At 41.4% G+C, this 14,550-nt stretch overlaps 1 protein-coding gene across 1 annotated transcript in view; it reads left to right on the top strand.

Annotated features, from left to right (window-relative positions):
• Window positions 1–4,556, top strand: part of rab30.S (RAB30, member RAS oncogene family S homeolog) — a 42,533-nt gene extending 37,977 nt beyond the window's left edge. The window contains 3 exon segments of the mRNA NM_001091707.1: window positions 561–644; window positions 3,350–3,533; window positions 3,774–4,556. Coding sequence (NP_001085176.1) covers window positions 561–644; window positions 3,350–3,533; window positions 3,774–4,024 — 519 coding nt within the window. The 3' untranslated portion in view covers window positions 4,025–4,556.
• The last annotated feature ends 9,994 nt before the right edge of the window (window positions 4,557–14,550 follow it).

The following is a 14,550-nucleotide window of genomic DNA, read 5'->3' as shown; positions in this document are numbered from 1 at the left end:
GCTAGCGCCAATTCCCATTACTCTCAAGTTGCCATGACTACAGCATAGCCTGGCCATAAGATGAACATGCATTAGTTTGTGATCCTTTTATAAATAAAATATCGGTAAATATTCCCCATTGCATGTTAAGGATTAGTGGAATGAACAGATTGAAGTGAATGAGGGCAGCAACTCGGAGCATAATGAATTCACTGGGAGGATTAAGGTTAAAAGGGTAGTTTTCCATTCAATTGACTTTTAGTGTGATGCAGACAGTGATATCCTGAGACAGTTTGCAATTGGTCGTTCTTTTATTGTGTTTTTAGCTTCTTCTTTTTTGTTCAGCAGCTCTCCAGTTTAACAATTGCAGCAGCTCTCTGGTTGCTAGACTCCAGTTTTCCTTAGCAACCAGGCAGGGGTTTGAATGAGAGACTGGCGGATTATAGTAGAGGGGCTGAACAGCAAGATGAGGAATAAAAATTAACATTTGTATCCTAGTAATGAGTAATGAGAGCACAACAGGATCCTTTGTATTCATTGTATTGTCTATTTTATATTTAACGTTTCTCCTTGTTTTACAGGGGCTCTTCCCCCCGGGCCAGGGAGCCACCATAGGGGTTGATTTTATGATTAAAACTGTGGAAATAAAAGGGGAAAAGATAAAGGTGAGTTGTATCCAGGTGGCATTTATTCTAAACACTGATTATGTTTGTTTTGCTATACCTTAAGGGCTGCCATTAGGGGGTACTCAGGGTTTACTGGAGTGTGGCCCCCTTGGCCTGCCTGGTCCCCCTCCGACCCTTATGCGGAAGGGAGAATTTCTTGATTTCTACCCGCCCCTTCCCAATTCACACCCGGCCCGCTGTTCCCGCTCTATTTATAAACATATGCCCCGCCCCCTCAGCGACATCACAGAAGGGGCGTGGCAGATGCAAGTCTATAAAGTTAGGCGCCAGAAGCCGGCAGTGCTAGGTCGCAGGTGGGGAGAGCCGGAGAAGAGCTCAACCTGGACTCACTCACAACCCATTTTGTGCACAAGCCGGCCCAATCCCACCCGTGAGTAAAGCCGTGGGTCCCACAGGATTGGGTCGGCCCGCACATCACTACCAGTGACTACCAGTTAGGGCTCATGTTGAAGCTGGTTCATCCCTTGTGGGGTTTTGTTCTTGGAACAACATCTTAGAGAATAGTCCAAATGAAACTAATTGACCCGGCGCCCTTCAAACCAGCATATTTCTCTTTATTAATGAGCTGGAACTGATGCCCCTGCCATTCCTGCCTTGTATATGTCAACCTGAATCTTTTACACTGTTTATTGTCAGACATGGGGCATATTTGTCTGCAGAAAGAGTTTTGTGAATTGCCTCCTGTATCCGCATTGAGCCGTGAAACATATCATAGAGACGTGCAACATATCTCAAAGAGACGTGCCATATATCATAGAGACGTGCCACATATCATAGAGACGTGCCACATATCATAGAGCTGTGCAACATATCATAGAGACATGCCAAATATTAGAGATGTGCCACATATCATGGAGCTTTGCAACATATCATATAGCCGTGTAGCATATCATAGAGACATGCCACATATCATAGAGCTGTGCAACATATCATAGAGTAATATATATATATATATATATCCTTGATCCTTGAAAAAGGCCCTAATGTGGGCCGAAACGTCGGATTAATGCACTAAATAAACATTTTGGAAAGAAATATTGGTGTGCGGGTCTGTATACTACTTCTGTATATATATATATATATATATATATATATATATATATATATATATATATATCGTGAAGCATATCATAGAGACGTGCAACATATCAGAGTTGTGTAGCATACCATAGAGACGTGCAACATATCATAGAGCTGTGCAACATACGTGCAATATATCAGAGCCGTGTAGCATATCATAGAGACATGACACATCATAGAGCTGGGCAACATATCATAGAGATGTGCCACTTATCATAAAGCTGTGCAACATATGATAGAGTTGTGTAGCACATCATAAAGACGTGCCACATATAATAAAGCTGTGCAACATATCATAGAGCCGTGCAATATATCATAGAGACATGTAGCATATCATAGAGACGTGCCACATATCATAGAGCTGTGCAACATATCATAGAGCTGTGCAACATATCATAGAGCCGTGCAATATATCATAGAGCCATGCAGCATATCATAGAGACGTGCCACATATCATAGAGCTGTGCAACATATCATAGAGCTGTGCAACATATCATAGAGCTGTGCAACATATCATAGAGCCGTGCAACATACACTTTATTTAATATCTTAAATCTGGCTTCACTCATTTTTGCAAATTTTTTGAAAATTTTCAGAGGGTACTTAGCTTCTACACCAGTGGTATCCAAAAGGTAGATCAGGATCTACCGGTAGACCTTTAGTTGGTGATCAGTGGATCTCAAGACACTGTCAACAAACAGCTTGTCTAAATCACGTTTCATGCTTTTCATTCAGATATTTATCACGTTAAAGTTACATAAGAAATAGTTGTTAAATATAACAATATACATTTTTCCATAAATATAATATTTAAGTAATATGTTCCATGGAACAGAATGCTAACAATGCTTTATGGATGTAGATCATAATGGGAAAACATCACTAAAAGTAGACCCAACATGAGTAAAGTATGGGCACTCCTGTTCTACATTGTAAATCTTCTTAACTGAAACTGGAGTGTTTGTGTTCTTATCTGAGTGGTGTCCAGCTGGCAACACTTAGCATCATGGATAGTCTCCAATTCAGAGCCAGGCCAAGAAGCTTTGGCACCCAAGTCAATACTACTTGGCCTGGTGCCCTCCCTCCCAAGGCATCCCCAGCACAATTTGGTTTTAAAACCATCCCCCCATTCTTCCAATCGGTTTGCACCTCAATAAACCACCCCTGCCCACCCCTCGTTCCAGCGCTGCTCCAGATATTGGAGGTAGTAGTTCTACAACAGTATGGACATAGTGGATAGAGCCTTTGGATAATAGTCAGAAGGTGCCCAAACACAGTCAGATATTGTTGGCTGAGTTGGCCTTTCTTGACCCAACTGGCAGGCCAATGGCGCCTGTATCAAAGGAATCCTGGTTTTTTCAATTGATATCTTATAAGGAATGTTCAGATATTGATTTGGTTGTGTGAGAAATCTGTTCCCACAGAGGGGGGACCATAGCCAACCATGCCCAGCCCACAGTCCCCCATGGAAATCATTCAATTTTCCAAGATTTAGTACACTACATGTTTGGCCAGCTACCCTTTTCCATATTGGAGACTAAGCATCTCTACGACGCACTGTCCATGAGCAGGTCTGAGAGCTTACCTTCTCTTGTCCTAAACAGCTACAGATCTGGGACACGGCCGGCCAGGAGAGGTTCCGCTCCATCACTCAGAGTTACTACCGAAGTGCCAATGCATTGATCCTGACCTACGACATAACCTGTGAGGAATCTTTCCGGTGCCTTCCAGAATGGTTGCGGGAGATAGAGCAATACGCCAGCAGCGAGGTTATCACTGTGCTTGTGGGTAAGTGGCTGCTTAAAAAACATTGTTTACCGACGAGGCCTCTAATAGGCTAGAGTTACTGCACTACAGGGTGGTGTTGGGACCAAAACGCAAAGGTATAATGAAACCTGTATTCAATTGTGTCTGACCTAGAACTTTATACATTTCCCATCACTCCCTTGACTGAATTGTATTAATTCAAAGTGGAGGCCCAGCGATGCATAAAATTCTTATGTTTACTTTGTTTTATTTTATGTACAGGGAATAAGATTGACCTGGCTGAGAGGAGGGAAGTCTCCCAACAAAGGGCTGAAGAATTTGCCGGGACTCAAAACATGTATTATCTGGAAACTTCTGCCAAAGAGTCGGACAATGTTGAGAAACTCTTCCTGGACTTAGCATGCCGCCTGATCAGCGAGGCACGGCAAAATGCTTTGGTGAACAATGTAGACTCCTCATTGCCGGGAGAAGGGAAGAGCATCACTTATTTGAACTGTTGTAACTTCAATTAAATACATGGCCCAGTTGGAAGAGCCAACGCAAACGTTAAGCACGAGCTGGGAAACACTCGATGAGAACCTTCCCGTGATTCTGACCTTCTGAGTCACACCAACCGGTCCAGTTTTTGAGCTTCAGCATGATGGACCCAACGCTTCTTCTGGAGATAAGTCAACCGTGGTGGAACAAAAAGATGTGGGGAAAGATGACTTCAGTTGGCCATGGCGGGGCTACAGAACATTGTGGGCCCCCTTGGCTTCAGAAGGGAGAAACTAGTAAATAGTAAAAGCCTCTTTCAAAGACCAAGTAGCCACTAGTATCTATGTATATCAGGATTGGGGAAACGCTTGCATATACTCATTTTCTGATCTTTTTTTTAGTGTTTAGACTGTTTTTCATTTTCAGGATCTCTTCAACCTTGTCTCTCAGATTCATTACTACAGCACAACATCTTTCCATGTTTAAGAGCGATGGTGGACATGGTGTTTATGAGATGTCAGACCAGTAGGTCTAATTTGAATTTTGAAAATACAATGTTTTAAGGTCGTTGCCTCATTTCTAGTTTCCTTCAGTGCAGCCGTTGTCTGGTCAAGCAAACTCACATGGTATTTGCACCCCAATGCAGAAAAAAGGAGGTGCTTCTCAGATCTAGGAGTGGTTTCCTTTGCTCTATCTTGTAAAACATACAATAAGAGGGATTGGTAGGTGGTGGGGCCTGTAAGATGTTGTGTTCTTCATATGTTGGTGTGTTTCCCCTTTACTTTTTGGGTTGTACCATAGGACACATTCACTCATATTTACGGGTAAGTTGGCAGGACTAATTTGTTACAGAATTTTTTTATCTTCGCTGATTTCTCTTTACCATGGGGAGAGCTTAAATGGGGTGTTTCTTACACAAGTCTTACCATGTGATACAGCTAGAATGATGACTCTCAGTAGTAATGAACCTCGCTTCACCGTTCTGCTGTAACAGTGCAAGAAACAGAGGCAGGTAAGGAATAAGCAGATTGCATGTAGTCAGGCCAATAAGAAATCAGTGTATGGAATCATATATACAGCTGCTATAGTTCCAGGGGTACCCAGGGCACAAATAAGCACTCACCCCAAATCTCCCCCTAACTGACCTTCAGACTGGGCCCCCTTAGCTCATAACAAGGTTACAGATATATAGAAACATTGGGGTAACAGTCACCCTGCTATAGTTCCAGGGGTACCCAGGATACAAATAAGCACTCACCCCAAATCTCCCCCTAACTGACCTTCAGACTGGGCCCCCTTAGCTCATAACAGGGTTACAGATATATAGAAACATTGGGGTGTCACCCTGCTATAGTTCCAGGGGTACCCAGGGTACAAATAAGCACTCACCCCAAATCTCCCCCTAACTGGTCTTCAGACTGGGCCCCCTTAGCTCATAACAAGGTTACAGATATATAGAAACATTGGGGTGTCACCCTGCTATAGTTCCAGGGGTACCCAGGCACAAATAATCACTCACTCCAAATCTCCCCCTAACTGACCTTCAGACTGGGCCCCCTTAGCTCATAACAAGGTTACAGATATATAGAAACATTGGGGTAACAGTCACCCTGCTATAGTTCCAGGGGTACCCAGGCACAAATAATCACTCACTCCAAATCTCCCCCTAACTGACCTTCAGACTGGACCCCCTTAGCTCATAACAAGGTTACAGATATATAGAAACATTGGGGTAACAGTCACCCTGCTATAGTTCCAGGGGTACCCATGGCACAAATAAACACTCACCCCAAATCTCCCCCTAACTGACCTTCAGACTGGGCCCCCTTAGCTCATAACAAGGTTACAGTTATATAGAAACATTGGGGTAACAGTCACCCTGTTATAGTTCCAGGGGTACCAAGGCACAAATAATCACTCACTCCAAATCTCCCTCTAACTGACCTTCAGGCTGGGCCCCCTTAGCTCATAACAAGGTTACTTATATATAGAATTGCCTTCCTGACATTATTTTTTTGGGAGGAAAACTAGATTCAAAGTCGGTTTAAATTTTCGGGTCATTTGAACTTTAAAGTTTTTTCATGAATATCCTCCCATTCGAGTTGTGAGTACATTTAAATATTTTATAGTTAAGAAAAAGTCACATAACTTCAAAATTCGACCTTTGATAAATCTGCCCATATTGTTATTACTACTTTTTATTACTCATCTTTCTATTCAGGCATCTCCTATTCATATTCCTGTCTCTTATTCAAATCAGTCCAGTTTGTGATTTCAGTCATCTGGTTGGTAGGGTCCAAATTGCCCTTAATTAACTGCTGAATAAAATGTTAAATAAGTCAAAAACCACAAATAATAGAAAATGAAAACCAACTGCAAATTGTCCCAGAATATCCCTCTCTACATCATACTGGCAAACAACCCCTTTAAGTGAATAAACAGTGTCATTTAATATTGATTAGATTTCACATTTATGGCACATTTTATAAGCACCTAAACCGAGGAAGCAGATTTCAACTGGATCTTGGAAAAAAACAATAATACTCAAACTTCCCTCAATTGTTGACATTTTTACAAAAACCCAATCATGTTAATTCGAAGAGAAAAAAAATGACTGCTTAAAAAATGGCATTAATCCATTAATTTTTGCTAAATTCTATTTTTTAAAACAATTTGAAAAATTAAAATATCTTAAAATGCCCATTTTTCAGATTTTCTAGATTTTTTTTTCAATAAATCTTGAAAAACTGAGTTTGGAAAATTCCAATTTTTTTTAAAAAAAACATTGGATTTTGTTTACACTGCAGTTCTCTTAAATCACAGGAGATAAAAACACTCTTGAATTTTATTAAACGGAATCCTTTAATTCCCATTCTATTATTTATTTGATATTTCTTTGGTTGGGTACAGGTATAGGATCCGTTATGCGGAAAGCCATTATTTAGAAAGCTCCGAATTAGAGAAAGGCCATCTCCCACAGACTCCATTTTATCCAAATAATCCAAATTTTGTAAAAATAATTTCTTTTTTCTGTGTAATAATAAAACAGTCGCTTGTACTTGGTCCCAACTAAGATATAATTAATCCTTATTGGAAGCAGAACCAGCCTATTGGGTTTATTTATTGTTTACGTGAATTTCTAGTAGACTTAAGGTATGAAGATTCAATTATGGAAAGATCTGTTATCTGGCAAACCCCAGGTCCCGAGCATTCTGGATAACAGGTCCCATGCCTGTAAAATCTATTCCTTCATTGAACTTGTTTTTATGACCCACGCAATTTCCTACCCAGGTTCTGTTTTTTGCCTGATATTGTTTTCCTGGAATAGCCTTATTGATGAAATGGTTATAAAGTTATGTGCAAAAGGAATTGCTAGTGAATCTGGCTCACTGGCTGTTTAAATTCTCTGCACTGCTGGTTCTGACTCCTAAATCTGCTGCCGACTCAGAGAAGAACAGACTTCTGCTACATCGTTTCAGAAGTCAGAACCAGAAGACAGAAAGACAATATAAAGGAAAAGAGACAAGTGGCCAAACACAATGCAGCTATAGCATGTAGTAACGTAGGGAAATGTAGCGTTTTCATCTTACGCCTTTTGAGACATGGCCTAACGAGTGGGCCTTTATGTGTACGGAACCTTCACAGAGCGCATGAAAATCTGAACAGTAGACTGTTGAAAGCGAGCTGCTGGATGTTTTTGTGATGACTTGCCCTTTAAAAAAAAAACTTCCATATTTAGAGAAGGCTTTGCTGTGTTCCAGAATAATTTACGTTGTAGTATCTCACTCATCGGAACGAACCGGAGGAGAAAGCGGCAGAACTCTATGTTCCTTGGAAGAAGGGTCCAAATTACGGATGCACTGAATCCACTATTTGGGATTCGGCCAAATCCTGAACTGAATCTAAATTTACATATGCAAATTAGGTCTGGGAAAGGAAAAAGTGGGAAAAATTTTTTTTACTTCTTTGTTTTGTGATGAAAAGTCGTGTGATTTCCTTTCCTGCCCCTAATTTACATATGTAAATTAGGATTCGGCTTGGCTGAATGAGGCCGAATCCTGTCCGAATCACGTCGGTGCATCCCTAGTCCAAATGGGGGGCAAGGATATACACGGACATTGTTCCCATCAGAGCACATTCTGTAGTCGCACATGAGTGGATATTTCATGTAACGCAGCAGTGGATGAGTGAAGGAGCAATAATCAATAATCAGGAGAGGAATAAAATGAAAGGCAATAAGTGCATTGGCCACAAGATACAATCAGTTGTCCAAACTGCCCATCATGCACAGATAATATGCACATGGGCTGCATCTCTCTGCAGAGAATCCAACAGCCATAGCCATGTGGTCCTTATGGAGCTTGTGTTAATGTCTGGAGAAGTGACCCCAAACCAGTGGCTCATGAGTAAAATGTTGCTCTCTGACCTCTTGGATGTTGCTCCCAGTGGCCTCAAAGCAGGAGCTTATTTTTGAGTTTCAGGCTTGGAGGCAAGTTTTAGATACATAAAAACCAGGTGTACTGCCAAAGGGAGAAGACTGACAGTCCACATAAGGTCTACCAAATAGCCAATCACAACACGTACTCACGTCTTTGACACCCCCAAGAACTTTTTGCATGCTTATGTTGCTCTCCAACCTTTCTTTACAGTTGAGTGTAGCACACAATTAAAAAAGGTTGGGGGCCCCTGGTCTGGAGCGGAGATCAAGCAGTGTTTACAATTAATGCCATGTTCTGTATCAATGGGAGCCGCCATATTGTTGCTCAGCAGAGCAACTCGAATAGATTATTGGGCGCTAGGGCAGAAATACCCAGAAGAAGATGACTGGGTCATGTTTTGCGGACTTTGGCCGATTTCTTTGAAGATATGTAGGGTTTCGATTTAGCTTGACCAGGTTCTTGAATTCAGTTGAGTCCTGATAAAAATAGCTTGGATTCGGCCGAATCTTAGACTCAGAGCCTCCCTAGCCACAAGGTTCCCAGCTTGCTTTATGGCAGGAGCACCCCTGAGTTGCAATAGCCTCACTTCAGCAGATAATTGTCCCTATATTAACAGCACAGGGGTTCATGTACTCCGCATCAATAAATATTTGGAGGTGCCTCTGTATACACCACATCAAGTCGTAAGAGTGCATCTTCATACCTCCCAACATTTTGGAAGTAAAAAGAGGGACAAAAATTTTTTTCCCGCATGTAGCGCAGCAATTTATTGACCACACCCTTTTCTGTGGCCACGCCCCCTAATTACCATGTTTGTTTTACAAAATTTGGCAGGTTATGAAAGTTTGAAAATATTTCTCCTTATCTAAACTGTGTTTTTGTGTCTCAAAATTGTTACAAAGTAACTTATTTGCACCTGTTAGCTGTTCTGGGCTCTCTGCTAAAAGCCAATTAAGTGAGAAACTTTGTTTCTTTTTCTGGCTGTTCAGTGCAGAGAAAAGAGGGACTTTCCAGTACAAATGAGGGACTGCGGGTTGAGCTGTCAAAAGAGGGACTGTCCCTCCGAAAAAGGGACAGTTGGGAGGTATGCATCTTTTTTCTACATTTGCTTCGTATTACGTTCATGCTGAGTCACGTGACTCAATGAAAGTTGAAAATTTGGGGAAGTGTTTCATGTAAAACCGTGAGTGTATCGAATCTATTTATTTTGGCCAAACAGGGAAAGGACTTACCTAAAAGTAGCTAGGGCTTGAGCATAAGTGATCGACTGCACTAGATTCTACCATAACGTTCATGAATACATTTCTCAAATGACAAGTACAGGTATGGGAAACCTGTTATCCAGAAAGTTTTCCTTTTTCTGTGTAATAATAAAACAGTCGCTTGTACTTGATCCCAACTAAGATATAATTAATCCATATTGGAGGCAGAACCAGCCTATTGGGTTTATTTATTGTTTATATGATTTTCTAGTAGACTTAAGGTATGAAGATCCAAATTACAGAAAGCCCCAGGTCCCATACCTGTATATCATTTAAAGGATAAGTAAACCTTTAAAATAAGTGAATGTTAAATTTGTGATGTACATTCATTATTTATTTTTCTTTAATTTTTAAGATATTAAGGGATACATGTGCTGTTAATATGAATGAATTATGTTACAACAGCGCCACCTGCTGGTCAGTTTCCCACCAGTCTGACCAGCAAGTAGTCAAGGAAGTTGTCAGGAGAAAGAAAGAGGCTGATGTTCTTCTGCTTAGGAAAGATGTGAGAAAGGTTTCTAATTTTATTCCTAAGCAGAAGAACATCACAGCAGCCTCTTTCTTTCTCCTGACAACTTCCAGGATTTGAGCAATTCATCCTCTTGGGGTTCCGCTGTTAAAGGGGAACTATCACGAAAATGAAAATTTCATATACGCTTCCTCATACTGAAGTTTCTAAATACAATCAATTAAATAAAAATTCTGTACCATTTCTGAAATAATCAAGTTTATCTTCACTATTCCTCTCTCAGCATCTGTTTCTCTTCATTCTGTCTTCATGCAGCAGTTGGGTGTCAGATATTCACTGACAGTTAGATCCAATATATCTTATAGGGAGGCTCCTTTCCTAGCAGATGTATTAGAGCTCATTCAAATAACTGACTCCAGTACAAACAAAATAACTGCCTTTTGCACAAATCCTGCATGTAGAGAGACATGATGTCTGGTGATTTTAATAGAGTGAGCTCTAATACATCTTCTAGGCTAAATGAAGTATGCTGAAGCTCATATTAACGTTTCATTTTCAAGATTTCACGATAGTTCCCCTTTAAAACACAGTCTAGGAAACCGGATACCTTGCGTCCAGTTTTGGAGAATTAATGAAGAATTGCCTTGGGGATTTGTTACAAGAGGAGATGTTTCATGGAACGTAGGGGGGTGTATATTTTATTGAGCTATTATAAAGACCTCACAGGTCGAAGCTTTTGGAAATGTGCAAAAAAAAAAACTAGATGTTTTATGGTGCATCAATGTATGGGTCACCATTTTTCTGCAAACCACTTGATTTCTTACTAGAGACTGGGTGGGACATTCACTAAGATTCGTTATTGCGCCAGCGTCCGCTTCGCCGCACTTCGCCAGGCGTATTTTCGCCAGCGCTACCCAAATTCACTAAAATCCGAAGTTGCGCTCAGGAGAAGCATAAGCGTCAATTCGCCAAGCAAATCAAAGTTACGCTAGCGATGGTTAATTTGCATACGGCGCCAAATTGAAGTTACAATGGAGGTATATGTAGCATCACTTCACAAGCCTGGGAAACCTTCAAAACATCAAATAAAATGTTTATTTTGCCCTACACATGTGCCCACTGTATAGTTAAGGTGCCATGAGTTAGGAAATGTAGGGGGGAAGGAGGGGAGCCCCAAAAAATTTTTTGATCTTTTTCAGCCTATCACCCATAAAAAATGAAAAAACGCCAGCGTTTTTTGGGACTTAGAAAAATGTTTAACTTTTTTTGAAGCAATCCCTATCTACTCTATTGCACTTCGCCTGGTCTGAGGTGGCGAAGGAAGTCTGGGGTGAAAGGTAGCGTTCAGAATCATTTGCGCGTTGGTGAATTTGTGTAGTTATGTCCGTTGCGCAAATTCGCCAGGCGTAAGGGTGCGAAGTAACACTAGCAAATTTACTAGTGAATCGTGAATCCGTTAGTGAATCAGGGAATTAACGAAAATGCTCTACGCTGGCGCATTCACGCTAGCGTTAGGCGCTTCGTCGTTTAGTGAATTTGCCCCTGGGTTTGATCTGCCATTTAAAGGCTTGAGTGGCGACCTGTTCATGCCAAGACAAGATGCCCTTGGAAGTTGCTTTATCTCCGGAGTAGACAATGGAATAAATCCAAGGCTTTCTTCTTTCATCTCTGGCCACAAATAAGTCTTAAAGAATCTGCAAAATCTGCAGGTCTACACTCAGTCTTGGGACTATTAAGGCTATATTCCTCTCTTTCCTCTGGATATATCCCTGATGCTAATGCCAGGACTTGTGCAATTCCTCATCATGGGGTTCTGATGTTAAAACGAAGTCGAGGAAACCTGACAACTTGGGTTCAATTTCAGAGACTATGGAAGAATTACTGAAGGTTCCAGCGCTAGCGATGATGGAGGGAGCAGTCACAGAGATGGCTATAGTATTTTCTAAATGTATATTTGTACAGTGGAAATCTTGGCTGGTGCTGTTAAAATTCCCGTCCTTGTCAACGAAATGGTGCAATGCCTCCGCGCTGGATTCCTCGAATAAAGATCCCTGTGATGCATTTAAAGCTGTCAAACGAAATGACTGCTGCCATAAATCCAAGTTATTTGGGTGAAGGCTGAAGATGCTTTCGGAGTCGCTCGAGTCCTTCTTTAAATGATCTGAAGAGAAGCTTCTGTCATCCAGTTGGGGAACATTTACCATTGATCTCAGCAGGTGACTGTAACAGTCCATAACGGTGAAGCCGATAGTTTGGAATAAAAATCTGACGCGCTACCATGTGCCTACGAGATCTATATAGAGAAACACGACCAGGAGATGTCTCTTTCTTCAGGAATCAATCAATATAATCACTCTTATGAAAACAAGGATATTGAACTGTTAACACATCACTTTAATGCTCTGCAGAGGCTCTGGAGCTCCTCATTCAAAATATTTCCACCAAATAAATGGAATCAGTAAAGAAGCAGGGCCTACGCCGGCCTGGCTGGTCGTTCAATACAGGAACTGACCCGGGTCATTGGCTCGGAAGTGTTTCAGCAATTAATGTTGACCATCATTTAAAAAGATAATAAAGGTCCTACACACATAAGCCCATTAAAATGAATACTTGGCTTGTCTACTCGTTGTGCATTGCTAGCATTAGCAGTCAGAAGCCCCATTTGAATAGGCACAATGGGCTCACCTATAGTCCGATGCTTACTGGTGATGCCTTTGGTTTCCGAGAAGTGGCTACAACCTTTACTCATTCTGTCCTGCAATGTGATATATGAATCTGAAGTTCATGTCTTCTCCAGCTTTATCTATACCTAGAGAAACATGTTATCTACTTGTTCATGACCCCAATTGCCTCAAGGCAGTCCTTCCTGGCATCCAGACCACATCTCCTGTTGGCCTTTTATATAGGGTTAGAACATTAGGGTTATAGGGGTAGGCAGTTTGCCTTTGAACAATGGTAGGCTAATGCAAGGCTGACAATGCAACAGGGCATAGAGCACCTATCATAGCTAAACTGGCTTCCAAACCAGAGGTGAGGTACAATAGACAAACAAAAGGGAAGGGCCGCACTAGCTCACCGCTCTCCCCTCTATTCAGGTGCACAGTCAAACAGTGACCCCAAGACAACAAGACATTCCACGGTAGACGGCACTTCTGAAAAAAGAGTGGGTTTTTTCAGAAGTGCCGTCTACCGTCGAATGTCTTGGTGAGGTACAATAGAGCCCGTAGTCCAGTTGGGAGAAACAATACTATAATTGCTGGAAAATGCCCTCTAGCTGCCATGTTGGATCGCACACATGCTCATAATGAGCAAGTTCCCCTGCTCACTGATTATATGGATGAGCTGAGGGGGTATTGTTGTCTCCCCCAACCAAAATGCAGGGTCTATTAGCCTCATTTAAAGGAGAACTAAAGCCTAATCTAAAGAAGTAGGTAGAAATGTTGTACATGATGTTTTGTGCTTCTGTACCAGCCCAAGGCAACCACAGCCCTTTAGCAGTAAAGATCTGTGTCTCCAAAGATGCCCCAGTAGTGATAGCAGCACAGAGCATGTGCAGTGAATCAGCAGAAAAGAAGATGAGGAGCTACTGGGGCATCTTTGGAGACACAGATCTTTACTGCTAAAGGGCTGTGGTTGCCTTGAGCTGGTACAGAAGCAAAAAACACCATGTATAACATTTCTAGCTACTTCTTTAGTTTAACTTTCCTTGTCCTTTAACAGGCCCCCGTGCTAGTATTTTCTTACTTTCTTTGCAACTTATTAACTTATTGACTGGTATTATTATTTTCTGTACAGCTCAAGCAGTGGGCAGGCCTTTTATACCAACGAGAAAGGCATAGAACAACGCAATACATAAGGTGCTGAACAGAATGTACTGATCAGGGTTGCCAGGTCTAATTTTCAAACCCAGCCAAAAATTTGGCTACAAAACCAGCCCAAAACCAGCCAAGAGGCACTTCAAAAGTTGCCCAAAAAACAAAATGTGCAGTGAAAAAAGTCTAAAATAATAAATGAATATACGTGAAAATACGCTTTTTTCAAATTTTCAATATTTCACATATTTTTTTCCATGAAGCAAAATGGGACAGATTCTTCCACTATCAGGGGTGTAATTACAGAGGGGGCCCAGGAGGTATAGGGGCCCTTTAAAGCCCTAATAAATGTACAATTTCAATAAATATTGGTAAAACAGGTCACCCTATAGACATTTTGGTTGCCAGCTGATTTTTGCCCCAAAATTGTCTGAAATTAAGGAAACTCGACCGGAAAATGTGAGAATGCTTAAAAGTGACGGGAGACTGGGGTACAGAGCTCAAAATTTGGTAACTCCAGACTACACAAGTCAGTCCCATTGCATGCTGGGTATTGTAGTCTTACATTAAACTTGGCAG

This window comes from Xenopus laevis, chromosome 2S (assembly GCF_017654675.1).
Source record: "Xenopus laevis strain J_2021 chromosome 2S, Xenopus_laevis_v10.1, whole genome shotgun sequence".
Taxonomy (NCBI): Eukaryota; Metazoa; Chordata; class Amphibia; order Anura; family Pipidae; genus Xenopus; species Xenopus laevis.
This window is presented reverse-complemented; position numbering and strand designations above follow the sequence as displayed.